This window comes from Excalfactoria chinensis, chromosome Z (assembly GCF_039878825.1).
Source record: "Excalfactoria chinensis isolate bCotChi1 chromosome Z, bCotChi1.hap2, whole genome shotgun sequence".
NCBI lineage: Eukaryota > Metazoa > Chordata > Aves > Galliformes > Phasianidae > Excalfactoria > Excalfactoria chinensis.
Genome location: NC_092857.1, coordinates 18,852,960 through 18,879,674, shown reverse-complemented (window position 1 = coordinate 18,879,674; position 26,715 = coordinate 18,852,960). Strand labels below are relative to the sequence as shown.

At 37.1% G+C, this 26,715-nt stretch overlaps 1 protein-coding gene across 4 annotated transcripts in view; it reads right to left on the bottom strand.

The window, feature by feature from the left end:
- The window catches only part of KIF2A (kinesin family member 2A), a 53,029-nt gene continuing 26,314 nt past the window's right edge, over positions 1-26,715 (bottom strand). For 2 of the 4 annotated variants that reach the window (XM_072359853.1, XM_072359851.1), the window contains exons 7-21: positions 24,746-24,841; positions 24,018-24,072; positions 20,416-20,578; positions 18,408-18,498; positions 18,191-18,254; positions 17,699-17,790; positions 17,367-17,509; positions 15,888-16,092; positions 14,627-14,737; positions 11,519-11,586; positions 9,725-9,838; positions 8,720-8,870; positions 6,585-6,686; positions 2,173-2,308; positions 1-1,821 (exon numbers count right to left, since the gene is read on the bottom strand). In XM_072359853.1, the coding sequence (XP_072215954.1) occupies positions 1,736-1,821; positions 2,173-2,308; positions 6,585-6,686; positions 8,720-8,870; positions 9,725-9,838; positions 11,519-11,586; positions 14,627-14,737; positions 15,888-16,092; positions 17,367-17,509; positions 17,699-17,790; positions 18,191-18,254; positions 18,408-18,498; positions 20,416-20,578; positions 24,018-24,072; positions 24,746-24,841 (1,677 nt within the window). In that variant the 3' untranslated portion in view covers positions 1-1,735. The remainder of the gene's footprint in view (positions 1,822-2,172; positions 2,309-6,584; positions 6,687-8,719; positions 8,871-9,724; positions 9,839-11,518; positions 11,587-14,626; positions 14,738-15,887; positions 16,093-17,366; positions 17,510-17,698; positions 17,791-18,190; positions 18,255-18,407; positions 18,499-20,415; positions 20,579-24,017; positions 24,073-24,745; positions 24,842-26,715) is intronic. The other 2 variants (XM_072359852.1, XM_072359855.1) reach the window with 1 other exon arrangement.

The following is a 26,715-nucleotide window of genomic DNA, read 5'->3' as shown; positions in this document are numbered from 1 at the left end:
CTCATTCGTAGTTCATTTAATAGCTTAATTTATTAAACACATTATGTAAAATCTACATTTTTTTTTAATTTTTTTTTTTTTTTTTCAGTTTTCATGTTAACACACAGGAGGAATTTTTTTGATTCTTTTAACCATGATGCGACAGGAGATTCCCATAGCCTACCATCCTATGGGAGATACAAACATTAAACACTACAAGAATTCCTGGCTCATTTAACTCTCTTTTCATTGCGTTCCCTTTATTACCCTCTAGGCCTTACAACAAGCAAACAGGCTTGTATTCCAAGAGTAATGTTTCAGCAGTTCCCAGTCTGCTGACCGAAACTCCAGGAAACAGGGAGAACTCCTAGAGAGATCTACAACTCTTCCACTGATGAGAAGTTCTTACATGAGAGGTCAGTCTCTTTTGGATACACAAAAGTAACTTGAGTGCCACCAACTAAGAAGTGCTGATATACATGGCGCCATTTGTCAGAATTTAGTTACTCGAGGAATTCCTGCTAACACTAGGTAGAGGTATTGTGCAAATCCTTAAATGATGCAATTTCACACCACTTTTCAGCTGCTGGCACTGCAAAGGGAAAAATAGGTATTAGCTATTATTTTTAAAGCAACAGAGCTACTCAAACTACCTGCAAACTACAGTTAATGTACATGTAAGTCTGTCATGCATCAAAAGCCAATTTAACAGTATGTGAAAGGCCAGTATATTTAGCTAGATCCCCAAAAAGTATTTATTTAGCTAGATCCCCAAACTTTGACAGTTATCCTAGCCATACACAGAGGTCAGATTGTACCTTTATTCTGACAGCATTATCACACCATACCACATGCTGCATATCTGCATTATCCTAAGATACAACTCTCCTCAGTACTTAGACATTACCCTTTATTATACATCAACTAGTTTATTGTTTCGGTTTTTTTTTCTCTTTTTTTTTTTTTTTTAAACTGAGAAAAGTGTTATATAACCATTCTTTATGATCTTCAAATAAATCTAGAATCCATATTTTTACAAGGAGGATGGAATGTCCAGCTGTTTGTCCACTCTAACAGCTCTTGCAGTTCCTGTTCAAATGATATGGCACATTCTGTGAAATGAATGAACTACTCACCAAAAAAAAAGTTTCAAAAGACATTAAAAATGTACATACGCTAAAAGTAATTTATACTGACAAAATTAGGAATGTTGCTTAAGGCTGTGCTTCAGAAGGAGGATATTCAGGGTTAAGTAGCCTTCATCAAGGCACAGAACAGGAAGTGGTAAGCACAGCTGTCTGTAGAAGAGAAGTTACGTACAACCACTAGTGAGGTGAGCATGCAAGCAAACACAATTAAAACTGCACAGCTGATCTCTGTAACAAAACTGAACACATGGAAATACTGTGATTCTTTAACAGCCACAGTTTTACTTCATTATTAAAAACATGGCAAGTATTTCAAAACATAAAATTCACAATTTGAATAAATGAAATATTTTAAACAAAGTGCTTCACAGATCTAAACCCTGCATGGTTGTGCTGTCTGGTCTAGAAGCATTTTGTAGACATCATAGGAGCATTTCACACAAAATCGAAAATGTCACTCAGGCGAATAAGAAACAGGACATTTCCACAGACATTTCTAATGTTTTTATACTTTCAAGTAGTTGAGTTCTTAGGGCCACTGGGTTTCGTAACAAATGTGTGCTACAGCAGTACGGGTTCATGGATTCCTTTAGCAGCAAAGGCCCCTTTCAAACGGCACGTGGTCTTTTTGGGTTGATCTGTTTACTGGCCTGTTCCTCCTCTTGGAGAGCTGCTCGGAAAGATTTCACTTTATCTATAATGAAAAAGAAAGAACGAGTACCAATGTGTCTCTGCCCAACACAGAACCTGAAACTATTTATTTTTTTTTAACATTTCATTTGCATTTTCTTTTTCTTCCCTTTAGCATTTTGGAATAAAGGAAAAGGAAATGGAAGTTGCAGAAACAAGTTCATACTTCCTGGAGGCACAGCAGAGACTTGTCTTTCAAACTAGAATGAATGGAATATAGATGTGAACTTTTTCCTAAGCAGCAAAGCAATCATTTCTTCTAGACTACATGACAGTGTAAGAGGAAAAATATCTCAAAATAAAAGCCCACACTACACATAGCTAATAAACGCGAAAGTGATTAAAAGCATTCTACCTCTAAGTTCAGTCAGAATTTCAATCTTTTGATCCAGAATTGCTTCAAGTTGGGTAGCATAAGAATCCACATCATAGTCTACCTCTTCTGTCATCTCAAGAAGTGATTTCTCATCTTCCAGCCATCTAATAGATTCCTAGGTAATAGTTATTAGAAAAGATAACAAAACAAACAAAAAAAATTACCAAGTGTACAGATTGTAAGACAAAGAGACTACTTACTACCCATACTCGAGATGACTGTATTTCCAAGTGCTTAATTATCTCACTTTGAAAGATTTCAGTTTTAAAAAGAATCCGTATTTTCAGTTCAGAAAAACCATGTATGTGCTCCAATGGCCATTATCATCAACGCTTTAGTTTTAACTATGGGCTATTTGCCACTGTCTATAGTGACAGCATTGTTAGAATCACAGAATTCTTAGAAATGGAAAAGACTGTTAAAGGTCATCTCAAGGCCGTCTAGTCCAACTCCCCTGCAGTGAACAGGGCCATCCGCAGCTAGATCAAGTTGCACAGGGTCCAATCCAGCCACACCTGGAAAACCTCCAGGGACAGGGCATCCACTACATTTCTGGACAACCTATTCCAGTCACTTACCACCTTCAATGTACAGATTTTTTTCCTGATATCCAACCTAAATTTACCCTTTTTAAGCTTGAAACTATCTTCCCTTGTTCCATCACCACAGACTCCTCTAAAGAGTCTGCCCTCTCCTTTCCTGTAGCTCCCTTTTAGATACCGAAAGGCTGCTATCAGGCCAGCTCAGAGCCTTCTCTTCTCCTGCCTGAACAACCCCAGCTTTCTCATTCTCTCCTCATAGGAGAGGTGCTCCATCCGTTGGATCATTTTTGTGGCCCTCCTCTGGATGCACTCCAACAGGTCCATGTCTCTCCCAACCTGAGGACTCCACATCTGGACACAGTACTCCAGGTGAGGCCCCACAGGCGCAGAGTAGAGGGGTAGGATCACCTCCCTCAACCTGCTGGCCACACTTCTTTTGACGCAGCCCAGGATAAGGTTGGCTTTCTGAGCTGTAAGGGCACATTGCTGGCTCCTGTACAGCTTGCCATCTACTGGTACCCCAAGGTCTTTACAGGCAGGGCTGCACTCAATCATTCCACCCCCAGCTAGTATTAGTAGTGAGGGTTGCCTCAATCCAGGTGCAAGACCTTGCACGTGGCTTTGTTGAGCCTCATAATGTTCACCAGGGCCACTGCTCAAGCCTGTCTAGGTCTCTCTGGATGGCACCCCATCCCCCTGGTATGTTGACTGCACCCCACAGCCTGGTGTCATCAGCAAACTTGCTGAGGGTGCAGTCAGACCCACTATCAATGTCATTAATGAAGATATTAAAGAGTATCAGACCCAGAACTGACCCCTGGGGGACACCACTTGTTACTGACCTCCATCCAAACATGGAGCTATTTACTCAATCCTGCAGACAGTTTCTGATCCACTGAACAGTCCACCCTCAAATTCATATCCTTCCAATTTACGAGAAGAGGATGTTGTGGGATACCACGTTGAAGTTCAGATAGATGACATCAGTGGTTTGTCCCTTGTCCACTGATGCAATGATATCATCATAGACAGTCACTAGGTTGGTCAAGCAGGACATGCCCTTGGTGAGGCCATGCTAGTTCTCCTGTATCACCTCCCTGCCTGACATGTGCCTTAGCATAGCTTCCAGAAGGGTCTACTCCATCATGCACAGAGGTGAGACTGACAGGTCGGTAGTTCCTGGGGTCATCCTTTTTAGCCTTCTTAAAAATGGGTGTTATGTTGCCTTTTTTCTGGTCACCAGGGACTTCACCTAATTGCCACAACTTTTCAAAAATCATCAGGAGTGGCTTGGTGACTACATCAGCTAATTCACTCAGGACTCTGGGATGCATTCATAGACTTGGGGATATTCAGGTTCCTCGGGTGGTCACAAACTTGATCTACACTTACAGTGGAGGGATGCTGCTTCCCCAGTCCCCTCCTACCAAACCAAACATTTGAGGGCTGCATGACGAGCAGTTAATCAGAGAAGACTGAGGTAAAAAAGTAAATAGTTTCCTATTGCCTGCTGTTACTAGCTTGCCAATGTCATTTCACTAGTCCCTCCAGGACTTTCACTGCTACAGTCAAGGAGCCAAGACAATTATATCCATACTCAAAACCAAATTCAACTGAAGCTGAAAAAGAGAAGAGCTATTTCAAACTCTACGTTGCATATCGTAACTCCTCACACAGATGTGAGTACTGAAAATGTAATTTGCCTTTGCATTCCAATAAAAAAGTAGCTTAAAAAGTCTTGAAGCAAAGACTGAAACCAGGAGCTTGAGGCTTACAGAACCATGCAAACTTATCTCATTAAAAATGCTTTGATTTAAAGAGAAAAAGCAACTGACAGTTCTAGGTATGCTGGGACTGAAATACTAAAATTAAGTATTTCCCTCTGTGCACAGGAACCAAAGTAATATCAAAAGCATAGCCTAAACACCATGTATGTTTTAAGGACAAATGGAACTCATGCTGGGATAGGATTCATTTCACCTAATGTAAGTGTATATATATATCCAAGAATCTAAGAACAACTGACACATCTAGAGCACAGTTCATTCTATTGAGTACTGTTCTTTTGTGTTGTTGTTTGTTTTTTTTTTTAAATCAGGATATTTTGTATCCCAGAATCATCAGCTTCCCAGAGACAGCTGATAACAGAAGACCTCTTCTTGGTACAACCCAGAGATTTCATATTGGTGCAGTACACTTCCACCCATGCCATAAACTATCAAGCGAGGCTGTAAACATGACAGCTAAGGCTTGAACACATTTCCTTCTAGAGACTGCTGTGATTAGAAGTAATCTCCAACAGAAGGCCAGATGGACACACAGAGGCAGTAACATCTTAAATTAAAGCATCTTGTCTCCCCAAGCACTAGGACAAAGCAAGTTTCAAGCATTAGGGTACAACTGTGGTATATGGATTACAACTTTCACACTTCTGCACGTTCTACTTCAGGGCTAGCATTTCAAAACTAAATATATGAAATATGTTATTTACCGTCCTAATGTATTACATGCACACACATCAGTATTCCATTAAGTCTGATGCCTGCATTGAGGAGGTGTGTGTTTCCTACAGGTTTATTGTCCTGCTATTCTCCTGCAACAGACATACCGAACGTACAGCCTGCATTAAGATTCTTAGGTTAAGAACAGAAGAAACTTGCATTTCTTGATGAAAAACAGCAACTCATACTTACTATTCATTTTTTAGACTGAAAAAGGATTTATGATCACTGCACTGGAGTATTCCTTCCAAAGACTGACTATTTGCAAGTGAAATTGTTTATGTATTTATAAACAGGAAGCAAACAAGCAGTTATAAAAATACTGGTCTCTTCTGGATCTCAGTATCTTTGAGGGAAATACGAACAGAAGGATGCTTGGAGGGAGTGTTCTATGAGGGCTGCTCCAAAAGTAACACCTACTATTTCATTATGTTGGCCCATGATGTCAGAGATGGATGGTATGACAGAGTCAGTGGCATGACAGTTAAGGATGAACTCATGGCAGCATGAGGGGCAGTCTGGCAGAATGACATCATCAGAGCATCATAAAATGTCTTACATTGGAGGAGACCTTAAGAATCATCCAATTCCAGCCCCTGCTACCATGGGCAGGACTGAAGTGTGGATAAAGCATAAGTGTGTGCTGCTTGAACACTGGAACAGGCTGCCCAGGGAGGTGGTAGAGTCTCCTTCTCTGGAGATATTCAAGACCCACCTGGACACCTACCTGTGCAACGTGGTGTAGGGAGCCTGCTTTGGCAGGGGGGTTGGACTTGATGATCTCTAGAGGTCCCTTCCAACCCCTACAATTCTGTGATTCTGTGCTGAATTCCCCTGAATATGGAAAAAATGGCACTCACTGGTATTCACTGATGCTTGCTGAATGTTGCTGGAGATGAACACTGGTGACAGCAATGTTGCAAAGCCATGTTCTAGGCAGGCATGCAGATGCCAAATGCAGACAAGCGCAACATGCAGGCTCTTGCTCATTGCTGGCAAAAATGTGTAGCTAATGGTGGCAGCTATGTTGAAAAAACAGTGTTATATAGTCTACTTAGGAATGTGTTTGGGAAGCAAATTTTAATACATTTCCTGGAATGAAAGAGAAGTGTATGTTTCTGTCATCCCAGAAATGTATTAACATTTTGCTTCTCAGACACATTCCTAAGTAGACCGTCCTACCTGCTCACTACAATGGGCTTCATGTAATAAAAAAATTACAAGTTCCTGGCTGCAGAGTAATGACTAGATTAGATTATATCTCGCATTATGTATGGGATATGCTCTTTGACTAGTAAAACCCAAATTCTTAGATTACAATAAAATGAAACAGAGCTCTGTGCTTTACCTGGAAGACAGTCCTGTGGTCTTCTACTACTTGCTCTTCCATTTCCACCATTTGTGACACAGCTTCATGGAAAGTAAACAGCTGTGGAGAAACCTCCTCTTCCTAAAAACAATCAAAATTGTTAGCCTGGAAAGAAATGTGGCTACAGAAAATATACTGAATGTGTTCTATCACATCATGCAGAATGAAAAGAAATATGCAAAAAGCAGAGCTTGTCAAAGATAGAAGTTTACACTTTTGACAAGAAATTCTCCAAAAATGAGGGGAGAAGGTAATAAAAAACAAAATGTCAACTGATTTGAATTTAATTTAGACTCATTAAACATTTCCAGTCACTCATCCTTGTGAATACTGGAAAACTCTTTAGAGAAACAAGTTAAAATAGTGGGGAAAATGGTAATATATAGTTTCAATTCATTAGGTTTCAATACCTAATAAAAACCACATTTTCTATCAAGGCCTTTGCTGTGGATACAACAATAGACAAATAATAATTGGAGAAGGAGAAGGAGAAGGAGAAGGAGAAGGAGAAGGAGAAGGAGAAGGAGAAGGAGAAGGAGAAGGAGAAGGAGAAGGAGAAGGAGAAGGAGGAGGAGGAGGAGGAGGAGGAGGAGGAGGAGGAGGAGGAGGAGGAGGAGGAGGAGGAGGAGGAGGAGGAGAAGGAGAAGGAGAAGGAGAAGGAGAAGGAGAAGGAGAAGGAGAAGGAGAAGGAGAAGGAGAAGGAGAAGGAGAAGGAGAAGGAGAAGGAGAAGGAGAAGGAGAAGGAGAAGGAGAAGGAGAAGGAGAAGGAGAAGGAGAAGGAGAAGGAGAAGGAGAAGGAGAAGGAGAAGGAGAAGGAGAAGGAGAAGGAGAAGGAGAAGGAGAAGGAGAAGGAGAAGGAGAAGGAGAAGGAGAAGGAGAAGGAGAAGGAGAAGGAGAAGGAGAAGGAGAAGGAGAAGGAGAAGGAGAAGGAGAAGGAGAAGGAGAAGGAGAAGGAGAAGGAGAAGGAGAAGGAGAAGGAGAAGGAGAAGGAGAAGGAGAAGGAGAAGGAGAAGGAAAGGGAACAAATTCAATACATTTCAGGTAACTGGGATTAAGTTCATTCTTAGGAGAAAAAAGGAAATAAACATAAAGAAAAAAATTTATATAGTATGTAGCAGTTAATACTAGAAGAATGCAGATTTATAGACTAGGGCAGACAGGACTTCTGCAGACAATAGTAGTTAGCAATCGAAGCACTAGATAGGTTGCAATTAATTTTTAGCAAGATGGTATCGTTTCTTATGCCATGACTTTGAAGTCTTTATATAAATATGTTACAAAGCTTAACTGAATTCCACGTGAACAATGAAAAAGTATGATATGAAACAATATTTGTCAGCTCACTGGTAGATTTCAGAAATCACTGAGCACATTCTAGAGACAGTTAATAAAATGAGAGAAATATGCCAAAAATTGCAGACCAAGTGTCTGAGAAACACTGACTTTTCTATCATTCAGCAGTATTTTAACAGATTGAGTCTTAATCTCTGTTGAACATTTAAGGAACCCAGACAAGAGCTGAAAATCAGCAGTGAGGGAAAAACGTCCTTCAGAAGACAGCTCCCTGCTCACTCAGCCCAAGAAAACATTTTGGGACCATGGTACAGCTTTCCCACTGACAGGACAGTGGGGTTTCTCATCATGAAAATCAAGTTCTTTAGAACAGGAATGATGATTCCTACATGCAAAGAAATATATACTAACTTAAAATGGGTGCCGTGTGCCTGAAAAATAATGCTTAAAACCACAAGTGTTTTAAATAAAATGGATTCGTTTCCCAGGATACAGTTAACTGCCAAATATGAGATGGAGCTATACTGGAAAAAACACACACTAATAAATAACTGTCAGAACCTAGAGCAGGCACTGCTAAGACATTCAAAGTTCTAACAATCAAGGAAGGTAAAGAAAAGTAAAGCATTTTCCCTTCACTCAGCCTTACAGAAAACTTTTCTTTTTAAATTCTGTATGGGAATGAACTATAAAGTGAGAAGATGAAGAGGTATGCTATAGTTACTCAATTGCTAACAGGCTACAAATACATATTACTCTGGATTTGTATTTGGATTGTATTTATGATCTTCTCTTTACACGTCATGCTATAAACCACTTACGTTTTGTTCACAGAGCAGTTTAAGATCATCTCTCTGAGGAGAGCTCCCTACACCCCATTGTGTGTCCAAGTCATCAATCTGGCTTGGAGTATGGTGTATAATGGGACGCATATCCCCTGCAGCACTTGGATCAATGGTTAGCTCTTTCACCCTACAATCAGAAAATATTTCATTTTCAAATTACTAACTTAATATGCAAAGTAGACATCACCACTAAAAATAAAGCTCTATAGGTTTATATGCAACTTAATTCATTTAATACGGATGACGATGTCACCTTCACAAATTTAATGTGCCATAAATGCATTACCACGAAAAAAGTTTAAAAAAAAGATCATTCAGTTTCAGTTACATGTAGATTAAAGTCCCTCTTTCATCAAAAGTCATTTTTTCACTGAAATATTACTCTTCATCAAAATGCTAAGAGGGCATAAATCTTCAAACTCTCAACACCAAGTCCTTAACAATAAATAATAAATGATAGAAATGATCATTCAACACTCAAAGCCTGACATATTTCTTTTTCTGTGCATATAAATGTGCTTTAAAGAAATTAATCCTTCAGCATTCACAAGCTGTTATAAGTAAATCCACCAAACTTCTGAAGAAAACAATTTGCAACCAAGTATCCCAGAGAACGAATATATCCTCTGATTAGAATTACCTCAAAAATATATTAATTATTCTATAAAAAGACATTTTTAGCTTTGGTCCATTAAATATGCAAAGGTGACATCACCATTTTATTATTATTTTTTTAAACGTATGAAGGAAAATAGCAAGCCTGGGTAAAAAGGGTGGATGTTTAAGGAGAATGAACAGAATACTGGGAAGATGATTGCAGATCATGCAGAACCATCACCTGCCAAACAAAATAAAAATGAAAAGTATATGCGAAGTATATGCGACTCAAGGCAAGGGGACTAATGAAAAGTTGGTCTGTAAAATTACATAGCCAAAACGAAAACTTAAAAATAAAGATTCCATGTATAGAATGAAGTAGACCTGGAGATTGAAGGAGAAAAGTCGTCATACTCATAGGAAGGAGAGAGATCAGAGCGACTGCCACTACCCTGTGAGAAGGGAATGTCCGAAGGACTAATTCCAAATTCCTTTACTCTGCAGCAGCAAAATACAGCAGCAAATTAAGAGAAAATGTTCGTGTAAACACAGTAAAAGTAACAACTTTGTTTAATGTTCTTCTTTAATACCTTAACAACACAAAAAGCAAGATTTAAATTAAAACACCTCTGCTAATCTGTAGGAGTCTACAAATGCAGTGTTTTCAAAAGAGTAATGCTGGATTTCAGTCTGTGTTAATAAAATCTGCTCAGCACTCAAGATTCTATCAAATTGCTCCATTTAAAGTAAAGTACCAAACCAACTACAACACTTTCCGTCCTGCTCACTGTTTTACACTGCACACTCAGTGGCATTCAGCACTTACAAGTTACTTGTGTTATGAAAATGATATGCTGCTAGAAGAAAAAAAAAAGCTTAAAAAGAACAGAAAACATGAGGCAAATTTACAGTGGTGAACATTTACCCCCTATCAACATATAAATGTGACACCAAGAGGAAGAAAAAGTTTCACTGCAATTACTGCATATATAAGAAATTGGTGTCTAAGTGTTTTCATAGTGCTTTTTTTTTTCACCCTCTGGTATCAATTCAACAATGCATACGTTTTATGGGACAGAAAAATCCAATGAGTCTTGATAAACATGAAATTTTCCCCTTTACGTTACTGCAAGAGACTTCACAAGGAATGAAATCAAACAGACGAATATGAGCCAGACAGATTTGCTACTAATTCCCTTGCTCCAGGCACTAACTCAGATAAAAAAAAGGAGGCAGTGGTAAGCTTCTCCAGCCCTCTCTTAGCTCATTGGTGGCCAGCCAGGGCTGCACAAGAAGATGCAGACATTGTTCTGTTCTTCTTTCCATTCAGGCAAGAAAAGCTAATTCCAGGCCACTAGGTGGCAGCCTATTCTGGAAAAATGAATAGGATTTCTAATAGCCCATTTGTAGCTTGCCTCCTTTGTTCTCTGCAATCTCTGGGTCTTGCTGGAAAACTGTAGTAGATCCAAATGCAGCACACACGAGATACAAGTAAATAAAGAGAACAGCAGCTGGGAAAGGCTTCTTCTAAAATTACTGAGGAGAAACTAATGTTTTCAAAGAGCAGCAGCAGCAAATCCAGAGGTGCTGAGAGTCTCTGGAGATGATAATTACTCTACAATGATGGTATAATCACTGTTGGATTAACCAGCTCCTTCCCCATGTATCTCAGACATTTGCCTACAGTTCAGAAGTACAAGATATGATGAGCAAAAGTGGAATTTCTAAATGAATAATCTAGCTGACAGATACACCAAATAGGCTGGTAACACCTCAAAATTTCAAGGGGATGAAAAAACATGGTATAGAAACATATCCTTGCCAGCACTCACAAGAATCATTACGAATAACAAGTACACAGCAACCCCCTAAAGCAAGAGGAGATGTCTTCATAAAAGGGTCAACAACTGCAGCATCTTCTACACTCCTTGCATTCCATGCTATACTTATCTCTGGAAAATTGCTTAAACCCAGTTTCTACTGGTTCTTCTGTTATGGCTAAGAAAAGCGACTAACTGAATCAAATGTGAGCCTGAAACATTATTTTTAATCTTACTATCAAATGTAAACACTCCAAAATATTCAAGGAGCTAAAACAATTCTACATCATGGAACAACAGTATTCCGAACTTCAGTATTCAAAAACCATATATCTGCAAGAATTAACATCTTCCATACCTATTTGCGTATCTCAAAGTATTCAGAGTGTTTTCACATGATGCCATTCCTGGAGAAATTGTAGCAATCTGCAGAAAACGTGCCAAATGTTAATAGGTTCTTTTGTACAGATGAAAGGGTAGATGAATGTAAATAAACTTTTCCCCCTTAAATCCCCAGTTTCATGCAAGTTCCTCTACAAGAACGAACATCTACTGTGTACTGCCACCTTAATACAATGACATCACAAGAACAGATACATAAAGTTAAACCATCAGGTCAGCTTTTGTATAACTGTAACCTGACACATTGAGAATCCATGTAAACTTCAATGTCCCTCATCTGGCAGCCTCTACATAACTTCTAAATGCAAAACTCTAACTGAAAAAGTAAAACTTCTCAAAAAGAGAAATATACCATTCAGTAAAAAGTATGTCTATTGTATCCACCATACCATTACCATTTTGTTTTTGTTGTATTGTTTGTTGTTGGGTTCTTTCTTTTCTTCTTTTTCTCCTTAAAGTATCCATTTTCGTAGACTGTTCTCCATACAAACACACTGTATACTGATTTGGGTGATGTTTTTGCTGTGGTTCACAACAGTACTTAAACACAAGTTTAATATCTTTAAGTATCTTCCTTAGGCATTTTCTTTTTCTGAACTGAAAATTATCTGTAGATAATACTTGCTATCTAACATATCAAATATATCTGGAACCTCTACGATTTTCCTTTTCTGGTTAAATAAAATACCTAGAATCTCTCACCTTCTTTTCAGCACTCAGCAAATATAACAATCAGCCAATAGTGGCATTACTATTTGCCCTAGCTTTTCTCAGCATTCTGATTTTTTCATTTCTGCTCCTTTCAGGATAGCCATAAAGGCACTAACAGGGATAAATACCTCTATGATCCTACATGCTAAATTTTTTTCTGGCAGCACAACATTGTGAGACTAAAACTGGTGAAGAATAGATAATCCTGGTTTTCTGTTTTATCCTGCTGTTGACATTACTGTGCAAATAATTCCTGAGAGAAATTTGTCCTGCTGGGGAGAAAGGAAAGTTATGCAGTGGGAGGAAGTTAGAAAGTCTAAAGAGCTAATATATACACTAAGTTTAAGTCTCTAATGCTGATAAACACAGTAAAGTATCATAGGTACTAATTAACAAAAACCCTAAGCTCCTAAAATCCTTCCCAAACCATTTCATGAGAAAGGTGCATGCATCACTTCCATCAGTTTAATGTTCAGAGTACTCCACACACAGCAACTACTGCAATGCCAAGAAACTGCTCCAATTCTTCAAGCACATAATGAACAGCTGCTATAGGCCAAGTGAGACTGCAAGTGCTGATACAGCTTTCAGGCTTAAGACTCAGTCTGTTGAACAGAAACGTTCACTAAATCACATGTTCTTATGCCCCAACAAACCTAGTCTAGGAAGGACAGGATGGTTCTGACCCCTCCACCACTCATTTCCTCATTCATAAATCCGGTCAAGGAGGATAGAATCTATATATAGACAGGAATATATTTAAGATCAGGAAACACGATTCTTCCCACCTTCAATCTACACTGCTTATAAGCCATCAAAGAGGAATCAACGTCCCTTATGGGACACTGAAGTACCCAAGTTCCTGCTCCCAGCCTGGAGGACTGTGGGGCCTGAATCTTCAGCAATGACCGCAGCACATCCAGGATGCAGAACTGGCTAAAAGGACTATTCTGTGTAGCTACCTTGTGACAATAATACAATATCCAAGGTGTAACTGCAGTAATTAATAATATTCAAGGCAAAATACTTATGCTGACATTATATTTCTGATAGTCTGAGATACAACTGTAGTTGTATGAATGATAAAAACAATTCACTCATATTTCCACCCACTTTCATGGGAGAGTCTTTTACTTAATGCAGAATGTATTGAACATAAAATAAAGGAATATGATCTGTAATCTGTATCGGGTATATCAGATGTTTAAAACTCTTAGATCTTGGATTATTCTTTATGGTTGTTGACTGTTGTGTATTTAAACAGGGGAAAAAAAAAGAAAAAAAAAGAGTTGTGGCACCTTTAACAAAAGCAGAGTAAATAAAAAGGCTACAGTAAAAAGAAGACATCTTGTAAACACTTCTAGAAATGTTAAGGGTGTTGGTGAGCACTTCATGAAATACCCACAACTGTTAATCTTTCTTTGTACAGAAAATAGTTTCCAACTATTAGTTCCGTACTGTAGATACATTAGCTAGCAATGCGTTGTTTTGCTTTTCTTTTCTGATTCTAAATAGGATTTGTGAAGTCATGTCTCAGAGGAAAGAAAATAAACCCATATTTTCATTAGAAAACTGAAGGAGAGTAGAAGATAAATAAAAAATGTTATTTTATCACCATTTTCAGGCCATACCAAAAAAACTAAAGAGAAGACAAGGCTGCACTAACACTATGGTTTTCATGCAATAGTCTGCAGACATCTGTGGCCTACAGAGTGATTCCAGAGTCTGAAAAGTGGCCATCACAAACAAGCCTAATAGCCACTGTTTGTTGCAGAAAACTTGCATTTCCATCAGGGTAGAATGTTACAGAGGCACAAATAAAACCACTGAAAATTAATGCCTTCATCTGTCCTTTGTACTCCCTGACAGAATTCTGTTTTTAAGTCCAACACAAATATACACACAGTACACAACAACTCATCCCATATAGCCCAACTATCCCCACCTCCAACAGCCTAGAGCGTTGTCTCATGCCTGTGACACCAACTCTAAATTTACTTCCATCATTTAAAGACCGTAACTCATCACATCACTTTTTCAACAGTCTGATTCAACAAACAATACTCTTAAACAACTAAGACATTATTAAATAAAAACACCACCACCAACACCAATCTAGGTCCTTAGCTAGAAAAGCAGAACAGGCAATAAGAGGGGGGAACAAGTTACCTGAAATACCTCTGCTGAAAGAGTTCTTCTATATATAATAGTTTATTTTCTGGATTTCTTAGGCTTATAAGCTTACATGCAACAGATTGCCAGCAGCAAACAACCAGTTCAAAACACAATATCCTGTATTACTAGCTTTGCTCTATGCAATTGTTAATAAATACAGTTAACTAAACGAACTTACCATACAGGTACGGGAGTTTTCTCCAATGAATGAATCTCTTAGCACCTGAGTAAGTTTACTTGCTCTGAATGGCGTATGAGGTTTATTTCGGCCTAAGGCTCTAATGCACTCCTGAAAAAACAAAGAGGTTTGCATTTATTGAACCTATGCTAAGAAAAACACATAATAAAAATGCAATTCAAAAAACATCAGATAATACATGTCATAGTAATTTGCTGTTCTCTAAGATATCATTAAAGTTTACCATTAACGTTTTGATTCAAGGATTGTTACAATTTTTACCCCTCTGCAAGTTCAGTAGAGAGGCAGAAACCTAAAACAAACCTAGGAACCTAAATAATTTCACAAATCTCATCCAAAACTTCTATACATACTGTATCCAACAACAACAAATTCAGTCTTGCTGTTAAGCCTCCAGGCTAACAACCATATCCGACTACAGCTATAAAAGCCCAAATGACCTAGAGCCTCCACCAGCAGAAGTCTGGATGATTAACTCTTCTCAATTAAAAGTGATAGCCATGATTCTGACTCTGCTGTTGACTTTCTTTACAGGTCAGATGAAAACAGCACAGCCCAGCATGAAAGCTTCCACAGGCCACATGCATAGCAAATGTAACTGAGCTAGTGATACTGAGCTAGTCAAACTTAGAAGGTACTTCAAAACATTTATTATTTTCTGCTTTAAAATATTTTTCATGTGGAAAAAGGTAAGTTTTCTCTCTTGCTTATAAGGGTATGAGGCTAAACAAATATCTGCAACTTGCTGGAGAGTTCTAGTGAGAAATATGGTGTAGAAGCAGATATTAAGAAATTACTATGGAAGATACAGCAGCAACTAAGTAAAACAGTGCAAGCCACCACTCTGATAACCTAATCATCATTTCTGTGCACTCAGAGTTCAAACATCTGCTAATAAATTACTCCTCATATAAGAAGTTTGAAGGGGATTCAGTCTAGTACTACCACGATATAGAACAGAACAGACAGAATGGAAAGTTGCCTTTAACAAAAAATTAAAAGAACAAACAAACAAAAAAAAACACCACAACTCATCAGCAGAATTTTATAGAATGGACACAGCTCAGGTAAACAGCCAGTCCAGGCATTCAGAGGAAAAACAATCACTGCATTATTTTACCTGTCACACTAGTAGACAATGTATCAAGCAAAGCCTGAAAAAACACTTGTTTTAATGGTCACTGCTATTTTAAGTAGAAAGCTCCCACCCACTCAAATGCAATGGAAACATTTCAGTTACCTTGAGTGCTAAAAGGCTCTTGTTAATTTCAGCTCCTTCCAGACGCGTCTGTCTGTCTGCACTGGAAGTATCAGCTCCTCTTTCATTTCCAGCCAAATCTATCAAGGAAAATTTTCCATGCAATTTCCCTTTCCTTCGGAGAATAATCTGAAACACTGCATGGCTTCGAGATGAGTGTGCATTTGCAGATGTCTGACCAGATGTTCTTTGAATAAAAGGAGAGAAGAGGGGAACATACAAAGATGTGAAGGACCATACATGTTAATCATATACGTAATACATGTATGAGGGCTGTTCTGAAAGTAATGCCTCCTGTTTTATTTTGTTGGCCCATAACATCGGAATGGATGTCACAGGTACAGCAGTAGAGGCTGAACCTTCCACCATTATTCCATTAGATTTTGTTGCCATGTGACAGACAGCAGCACAGGGGCAGTCTGACAAAATGCCATACAACACGGAAGTGCAGATGAAGTAAACGTGCATCATCAAATTCCTCTGTGTGAGAAAAAAAAGCTGACATGCACTGACTCTTGCTGAACATTGCTGGAGTTCAGACAGTGGATGCGAGCACAATGAGATGGTGGGTAGCATATTTCAGCAGCAGCAACAGCAATGTGAAAGACAAGCCACGTTCCAAATGGCCATGAAGATTTTTGAGTGCATCCTGTAGGCTCTTGTTCACTACTGGTAAAAAATGCAAAACTAGTGGTGGTGATTATGCTGGAAAACTCTATCAAGTAGCACTTATTGGGCACTCCTTATCTGATGTAGTTTCCATGGAAATAAATAAGAGGTGTTACTTTAAGAATAACCTACATGCTTTCAATGCAGAGTCCTGTTTCTTCTTACCTACACTGGCAACATACCTAACATGCTGATAGACACTAGAGATATAATCCTAATAATATGGAGTACACGGTAGTTACAGCTCTCTCTCTGGCTTTAAACAGAAACTGAAGATTTTTAGTATTTTACTGTCATGTTAAAAGCAAGAATAAATGCGTTATTTATTCCAGCCAACAAGAGAGCGCGCATGTACAACTGCCGATGGCATTTGTTATCTGATCAAGCAGCAGTCCATGCGAAAGACTGACTTTAAAAAATAGGAAGTTACATTTTAACAAAGAATAAAATTTTATGCTTAACCTCTGTCACCACATATAAAGGTTTTTTAAAACTGAAGAATCTGGCAGCATTCCAGATGTCAAACAATGTGAATTTAAGTCAGTCAGTTGGTTACATAAATGCAAGCAGTTCATATACTGTACAAAAGTCTGTTCTTCTGTGTCTCTAAGAGGCAGGGAAACTCTATCTTTACATAAAAGGCAGGTAGACTTACTCCTTGCAGCCAATACAATATCTTCAGAAAACCCACTGCTTATCAAAAAGCCATCACTTGGCAAAGACAGAAAATAACATGAGCTGTTCTAATTCATTAATTTACAATGAAAAATTGGTGGAAGCTATGAAAGATACCTGCAGCTGTTTCCTATTTCAATAAGCTTGAGAACATCTTCAACACATTTGACTTCGCGTTCCTGTAATCCCACCACCTGGACTTGCTGTTTACCATCTTCTAAGACCCTTAATTTTGTCTTCCTGTTCAGCAAGTCAAAAACCTTGTGGAAAGGGGGAGAAAAATAGAACAGTGGGAGAGGAATTAATTTAAAAGGGAATGGTTTCAAACTCTACAGCAAAATGTTTGGAAGAGAAGTATAAATAATTATTTGAAATAAAGCATTTAGAAAGTAAAATCCCCAAATTACGTAACAATCTCACAATCTTGCTCTGAAAAGGTACTTCCTTACCTTACCACTGTAGATCTCAAAAAACGTTGCATATACTTGAAGTTCTAACTTCTTATAGTTTGGTTTCTTTAGCATTAAAAAGACATCTCGAGCTGCAAATATATTTCCAAAATAAACCAAAATTTAGTTACGCATTTTCATTTGATACTCATTATAGCCAGCATTTCTCATAATTTGAGAATAAAGAACATAGGATAAGTTAACCAAGTTTAAGTCACTCCTGTTTATACTGCCAGATTGCAATGGAAAATGCTGAAGGCCCCAGTAGTAAACTCAAACATAATCTTTATTTTATTTTCAAAGTACACTATTTATAAATTTATCTGACCATGTGAATACTACAGATCTAGGAACAAGTTCCAATATTACCAAACCCTCACTGAAATACCAAATAAACAGATCCTAATGTTTGTACAAAAGACTGTAGAAAATATAAGACAACACAATGATTTCAACTTGCTTTTGAAAAGCCAACAGACCATGAAGTCTCACCTGCAAGTGCATATATTCCTTTTGAACAATCTTGGTTCTTTCCTGAAAAGTCACCGCCCATAGTCTATATTAAATAAAAAATAAGAAAAATCAAACACCAAAATAATCACGATCACAATCACAGAACTGTAACATATCTCTGTTATTCACAGAATTCAGTGCAATGCACTGTACATAAAAAAAAAAATTATTGCTGATACATAGAAGAAATACTTACATGGGTTTTTCCACTGCCTGTTTGCCCATATGCAAAACAAGTGGCCATTCCCCTTTCAAATATGGTCTCTACTAATGGTCGAGCTGTAAACCTAGATTGCAAAAAACAAAAAAAACAAAAAACAAAAATGAGTACATAAGAAACAGAAATATTTTAAGATTCCACTACCACAGGGACAACATAAACATTAAGGCAAGAAGTGACAAACTGGTTCTGCACCTTGAGGGGCCAAATAATATTTTCAAATTAATTCCTTAACTAAAGAGGCTAACAGACTTCTAACACATTAAAATACCCTTAATATAAAAGCTCAAGAGCATCTCCTATTTATTCTACAATAATGTTAACCCTCTTTAACCCCTCAGGAAAAAATTCAGTTTTGTGGCTTAAGACGTCAAAAACTCTTCAAATACAGCTTACACAAAAATACTAAAAAAAGAGTAGCAGATTTCTCCCTGACAAACTGAAAAATGCTTTTCAGTGAAGAAACAAAGTAATTTTAGCACACCAAAGAAAACTGGAGTAATCACATTACTTTTCCTCCCCACTGTGGAAGGGCACTATGATATCTTGCTCTTAAATTATGATAGAGACCTAGAAGCAAACTATTCTTCAAGTAATAATCAACACCATGCCATCTGAAGGAGAAGAAAAAAGCCTGTCCTACAGCCTAGGCCAGAGATTTACCATTATACTATTAATACAAACACTTTCCAATATTTTCTCAAAGTAACATTATCACATAACTAATGAAAACTACCCAGAAGAAACTGCAAACAAAAATACAGTGATGTTATACGCCAAAAATGTCTTTCAGAACTGAAATCTCACAAAGATACATGGCAAATAACAATAAGTATGGAAATTAAAGAAGTCTCCACACTGTGCTAATGCTACACTAATGTAAGTTTTAAAACTAATATTCCAAAGAGGCTTGCCTTTTTCTATCCTTCTCCTCCTATCAAAAATAAGACAAATTTTCATTTTCAACACAGCTTCTGCTATGCATTTTCTCCCTTCCACCAGGATATCATTCTAACTTTCACTTCCTAGCTGTTGGATTAAAAATAAGCACTAAAACTTCTCCTTAAGGTAATGTGAAGCACTCTCCAAACATTCAGAAAGTTACCTTCACAAATGCCTTTTAATATCAATATTCCTCACAAATGCTTCACAATATTTAAACTGCATACCAAAATTAGGACCTACTACACCAACAAATCTTGCTTACTACTTTAGCTAATCCATTAACTAAATGGTACAATGCAAATAGCAACTTCTGATAAGGTTTTTCAAAGCGTTCTGTGCATTGTTCTGTGCCAACTGGGGAACTAAAACAGAGGACCATATGAAAAAAGGAGATCCAAATACCTTGGGGCTGCATACACATTTGTCTTTGTTGCTGTTGTTTTTAAATCATAAAGCTATGACATTTTCATCAAGAGGAATTAACTCCCATAGAATTTCTTCCAACAGACAAACCAGCTCAGAATTCTCAGCAGTATAAAAAAATCTAGCAGCGTCCCCCCCCTTTTTTCTTCTTCACCCTCATCTGATTTGTTCTGTAAGTTAATTATCATACATTCTATGTATGATAACAGAAGCTATGTGGGGCTGGTGCTGCACTTCTGTTCCAAGTTCTTGTAGCAATGACTCGTGTCTCAGGTGCAGCACACATACCAATTAATAAGAAAACAGTGCTTTGACAGATGGATAGCAATGAAGCTGTTCAAAACATTCACTGGCTGAAAAGGCAGGCAATATAGAATAGAGTTTTGCATGGTAGGGCTTGGAGAAGGACTGAGAGCAGAAGCAAGGTCAAAAGAAACAGAGATGACATTGGAGATGAAAACTTCAGCACAAGAAGAACTATATTCTAAAGTACATAGGTAAAAGAACAGAAGTTGGAATAAAGAAAATAGGGGTCAAAGGCTAAAGTAAGCCCACAGTAACTAACATAGTAAATAAATGAAAAAAAAGGATTCACAAAAGAAGCATACAGACATACCTGTAAACCATTTCATTTGGAGCCGTTTCGTCAAAGGCATAGTCAAAACGAAAAGTTTGGTTTTCTAGGTACCTTGTTAAATCCACCTTTTGTTTTGGCTCATGTACCATCACAACATCTTTACTAGGAATTGTTATTACATCAAGGTCTTTCATTAAAGTTTCTACAAAATAAGTGAAAAGCAAATTTTTAACTACCAACATTTTTTTCACCCACAGTGTTTACAGTCTCATTATAAATCTCAGATAACACAGCTATTCTAAGTTACAACAGTGCAAATGAATGTTAACTAGATAGCAACCTGCTAAGTAAGGTTTCATTTTGGAAATCTAATCATCCTACCAGTAGAGAGAAATTCATAAGAAGTGTTACAAAGTTGATAACAAAAATAAAAAGCATCAGTTATAGTTTGTAATGTACTCTATAATAATGTTTTCCACAAATTTGTGTTCTTTCACCAAGCCTTATTTACTCTTCTGTGATTTACTGCCATATGCTGTGAGTTTTTATAAGTAACTTCTCTGGAGAAGCCAGACACCGCAGCTACTAATTGGACTGTCCAACATACAGAAAAGAAATTAGCATCTTTGGAAGCACCACCTTTATTTTTACATTTTGCCATTTCATTTTCCCTAAATCCAAATGTTAACAGTAAGTAAATGTATTGAACATATTAAAAAGCATGTTACAGTAAATTATCTTGTAACCAGAAACCAAAAATGCTAATGATGCTTTCTATCACTGCGAATGAACAAAAGCCATTTAAGTGCAACTTCAATAGCGAGTTCCCAAGTTGTAATTACTAAGCAGCACTTCAACTTATGTCTAATTGTTGTAGGAAGTAAGAGTCAGCAAAATACAAAGAACCCAGTGGTCCGTGATATCCACAAAAATCAAGATCCTTCATACACAGTCAGGATCACTACTGTGTCCTACTTGCAATTCTACATAAAATTTCTTAAGGCACATAGTTCAAAAATTAGATGTAGCTTTACACAATCAGATTGAAATCTTTTCATCAGTTAACACATTGTACATCAGTTAACAAACAGTACAATGGTTGCCACTTTGTGATATTTCACACCAATACAGGAACGTACTTAAGTTATAATAAAATCAAAATTTCATCTGCATTGCAATAACATAAAACACAATTACTCTGCAGAAATCACAGACAAGAAATAAAGAACACCAGTAAAAACAAATATATGAAGGTCAATTATTTACAGAAGCAGTTTACCCACTAGAGCAGTCAAAAGCCATTACTTCCTCAAGAATTGTTTGCAATTAGACATTTACCTCCTCCCAGCTCTAACTACCTGTATTCCTTGGTGATGAAAATTTGGAATACTGTCTATGAAACCCACAATACATTTCTCAATTGCAAATACACCTCACTAAAATAAATTATCAACCTGAAGACTTGCTTCCTGCAAAGTCAATTCATAAGATGATTTGCACTGTGAATACCTGAAGACTACAGTGATAGTTCTGCCTGTGTGAGGCTAACAGAGTGACTGGCAGACCCCATTTGAACACCTTGCAGAATTTTAAAATATAGAACATTGCAAGGGAAAAGTAGCATCTTTGACATGTACTTAATTAAACAAGAATACAAACTTTTTTTTTTTCCCCTCTCTTCAGTGGATTGTACTCAAATATCTTTGTTTTTTTTTCTTACTGTTCTATTTAAAAACATGGCATAAGAAAAACTGTTTCTTAAGAACTCTCAAGAACAGAATACATGTTTTCAGCAGATTGTACCACAGGAGCACTGGATTACTTCTCTGGCTCCTCCTTTGCATAATTATCTCATTAATGCCTTTCTTTTTTTAAAACAAAAAACACACAAAAAATGCTTATTCTTAAAAAATATAAAATAACTTTAATGGCAACTCCCCTTTCACTTTGCTGCCCATCTTCCAAAAATCTCCTCAGCAATGTTTTCTTAATAGCATGTAATCACTTATACCTAAGTTACGCAACTTATACCATTTCCAGTCCAACTTCTGAATCCTAACTTGCTCCTCATAATGACCTGCTGAAATTTACTATAAATTCATTTTGTGCAACCTCTGTGCAGATGAAAGGTGGTGTTGTGCATTGAATATCTTTATTATATACCTTATGAAAAATAGTTTTAACTAAACAGTTTTTAGGATGATTAACTCTTTTCAGATCAATAAAAGAAAAAAAAAATGAATACAAACTGTATGCTGACATCAGAATACATTTTTACTTTGCTAGATAGTTTTCCTCTATGCCTCTGGAAGCGATGGCTCCAGATAATCCTCCAAGTTCAGTTCTGACAGTACAAAAACACTAAATACATGCCACATTGTTTTAAATTGAGAGTGGTGCTCTTTGAATCCTTCAGTTAAAAGAGAAAGAACGAAATATCTTTCAAGATGAAAATGTGCTTAAATTACTGCTGAATTTAGATGAGTTCCAATCCAGAAACTTCTGTGATTCTTAATTTCCCACTGACAGTGAAGAACTTGATGGGAACACTGGGATTTAACTGAAATTCTGAACAGTTTTGGGAATTTTGACTACAGCCTAATGAGCCAGAAGTAAGAAGTAAGTTGTAATACTCTACATATGTAACTATAAATACATTGCTATAGATTAATTACAGTACTTAAAACCAGGTGTTCAATAACATTTCATATACCTTAGAACATTTGCTCAGACCTGAGCTGTAATTACAGCAGATGTGAATCTCCAGTTCATCTGTAATCCATTTGCTCTACAAGAATGTCTTGGATACCCTTGGGTGGCCAACATATCATGGAACATCAACACTAGGCACCACCTGAATAATTCCCTTAATGTTTTATTAAAACGTAAAAAGAATGCACATATAAAAATGGGCAAATAAGCCTTTCACTGAGTGGCTTGTTGATGAATTGATAACTGAAAGGGTAACTTAAAAGAAAGGTGATCCCAATACAATGTAAAGATGCTTAAGAAATTAAAGCAGAATTAATTTCCAGACCAACTAAACACACCATAGGTGACCATGCAAAAATAAATAAATAAAAAATAATAATAATTTTTGCAGCGTTTGAGGCATGGGCTCAGATATGAACGACCCAAATTGTTTATTACAAGTTCTCACATCCATTATATGCCTTCACAAGTTGTTGTTTTCTCACTTTCCCATCCGCCCTTACAGCTTCCCCAACCACCTTTACATGTCAACAAAGCATTCTACAAAACACTTTTCAACTGTCCATGCAGGCACATATCCAATCAGAGCTGTGAGACCCTTCTTCTCCTTCCAGAGGTGTCCTTGCTTCTCCTGCTGTTTATCTTGCTCCACAGCTGCTGCTCTGAACAGCTTTTCTTGTATTCCCACAATTTTAAAAAAATCAATTTCTGTGACTCTACTCTCAGCCCATGCAATGGTGGTAGTTAAATTATTTTGTTCCTCTCTTTATCTAGGTTATGATAAATCTATGAATTGTCTGGGTCCTCAAACATTTTTTTGAGTGTAACAGTTTCATTTTCATTACTTTATATTTCTTAACTACAAAGGACACTACAATCAGAAGAAGCTTTTCAGAGAAAGGATTCTGCAAAATCTTGGAAGGTCATACCTTTTCTATTGAGTGGTCGTTTTCGCACACAAACACATATCCTGTGCTCATCAATCTATAAAGGAGAGAATCTCTCAGTGAACTATATCTAAGTTCCAGTTATAAGTTATTTTACTTTTGTTTATGAATTAATTAACCAATTTTTAAATGAAAAGACATTTCAATGACTGTGAGTCATACAAACAGCAAAAGCTAATTGCATCTGCAAGAAACTAAAAGGGAGAACCATGCATTAAAAACAACCAAATTACTTGCAGAAAGTGACATGATGCTGTAGGGTACCTGGTACATACTGCAACACAACAAGCAAATCCAGCTACAATAGGTTGGATAAACTATTCATGGAAATTACTACAATCTCTGACTTTGATCACGGATCACAAAACTCTGATAATGCAATTTAAATGCAAATCAAAGGCTCTCACCAGCTTGAAAAAAAAAATAAAATCAAATATTATCAAGTATTTCAGTTACATGCAAAATAATCAAAAACCTTCACATTCAGTGAGGTTTTCCTGGGAACCTAAGGGGTATTGTGAGCACATCCCTTAGTATACCAGGAAAATCTAGAAAAAAAAAAAACACATGTTATAAAGAATACTAATAAGGACTGAGCTACTTATTTTTCATGTTTACAGGCAAAAGTACATTCATATACTGAAAATATTAAAAACACACACAAAAAAATAGAAAAGAACAAAACAATTCCACATTGCCTGGATACTAACAGGATCAGCAGTTGTCAGTGGTCTATAATCCAGATTTCCCCTGAAATCTCTTATCATACACATAATTTCATAGTTGGGGTTTGTAGCATCAACATCCTATGGAAGTAAACAAGAGAAATTCTTACATTTTTTTCCCAAAGTTGACAAATTTCAATACCTTCTGTATTTAATTATAAAGAAAAATACACATTAACTTATGTAACTGATTTACTGAACATAAAAGAAAATAAGTTATACTATTTCTATTAATTTAGTATTTAGAGTCAACACTTCTTAATCTGAGAAATAAGACAATAAAGCAAACAAGTGAGTAGACTATTATTCATGTTATTATGCTTCACAAAACAGTGTAGATACTCTGACTGCTCCAAACAGATCTGAGTGGGATAAAGTTTGATCCTACTACTGGTCCTGAGTTAACTCCTACAGTGATTTGGATGCACTGTCAACTCTTCAAACATTCCTGGATGCTCTGAGAAGTAAAAGCAATCCCAAGGTTACACAGTATGCTACATCCAGACAAACACAGCCTCCCATCCCTAAACTGGGAACCATGAGTAGTACAGCAAAAAGACATGCAAGAACTTGTGCATGGAGCCTAAGACTAGTTCAGCCAGAACATCTAAGCTGAGAAGGGTGCAGAATTCCTTACATACCCCTTCCTGTCAATTTTTACAGTTTCAAGACATCCTACCGATGCCATACTCAGCTAGTTCTGGACCACATACTTTACTGAGCTTAGCATGTCTCACCACACATAAGTGAAGTAGCAGAAGCACTTTCAGAAAGCACTGCACTGGGGTTAACAAGATGAAATAGAACCAACTGATGTCTATGCATCTGTGAAACAGTTGATCCACATCCCACACAAAACTATGCTCTGGTAATTAGAAGTTGACTATGATTTTATGTTCTTAACCCTAACTACAGCAAACTTAAAACCACTCAGAGTAAATCTATATAAACTGTATTATAGCTTAAATATTTCCTGCTATAATTCTGAAAAGGCTATTATGTATTGCAGAAAAAAAAGCAATTATTCTTCTAACTCTGCTTAAAAATCATACCCACTAGAAGACGGTGGTTACCTAATTATCACTGAATTATCACTGTACTTCACAACAGAATGCACAAAGCAGAAAGCACCAGAAAGCACAGATACAGACAGGCCAACAAGACAACTAGATCTTCCTCATCCAGAAGTCAAAGACTTCAGCAGAACAGTGTCTTCACAGAAATAATAAAAAAGCAAATTTCAGGTTTACTGCCATGTCAAAGAATTTTTAAGTAATAAAATAAAAATCATTTGATCCTCACATATGGAGACATAGCTATGTTTTGTATTTGTTTAAGCAAATGAAAACCAGAAAACACAAATTCAACATCAGTCCTTTTAGTTCAGCTTAGAAACATTATTAAAGCATGAAGCAAATTAGGTGAATTATTTACTCAGTGGTGGTACTTCTGTCACCAGCACATCAGTACTGCTCTTTAGAGAGACCAGCACATACAAGCCTGCCAACAGTACTACACTACTACTATTGCTGAAGCCTTTACACTACTGTGACAGAAAGTAAATTTTTATTAGATCTTTTTCCTCACAGGGTTAGCAACTTCATCTCTTTCACACGAGTTTCTAAAAAATTTGCTCCCAAGCTGCATGCACGATGCAAAGCTAAACAATAAAGTCATAGACAAGTTTCAAGAAGTTAAATAAATAAAAATTAATCGTTCAAACTTGCGCCTCAATATTTATCCAACAAAGCATCAGAGATCATAAAGAACGATGAATTGTAACATTCAAATATCCCAAGCCACAAGTTTGATGATTTTTGTCAACAGACATAGGTATCATTAGCATCTGATTTTGAAATAACATATGGAAAAGTAAGTAACTGCACACAATTATTTGTGTAGGAAGAAAAAGAGTGGGAAAACTGTCTAAATAATAAGTTATCAGAGCAGTGCAA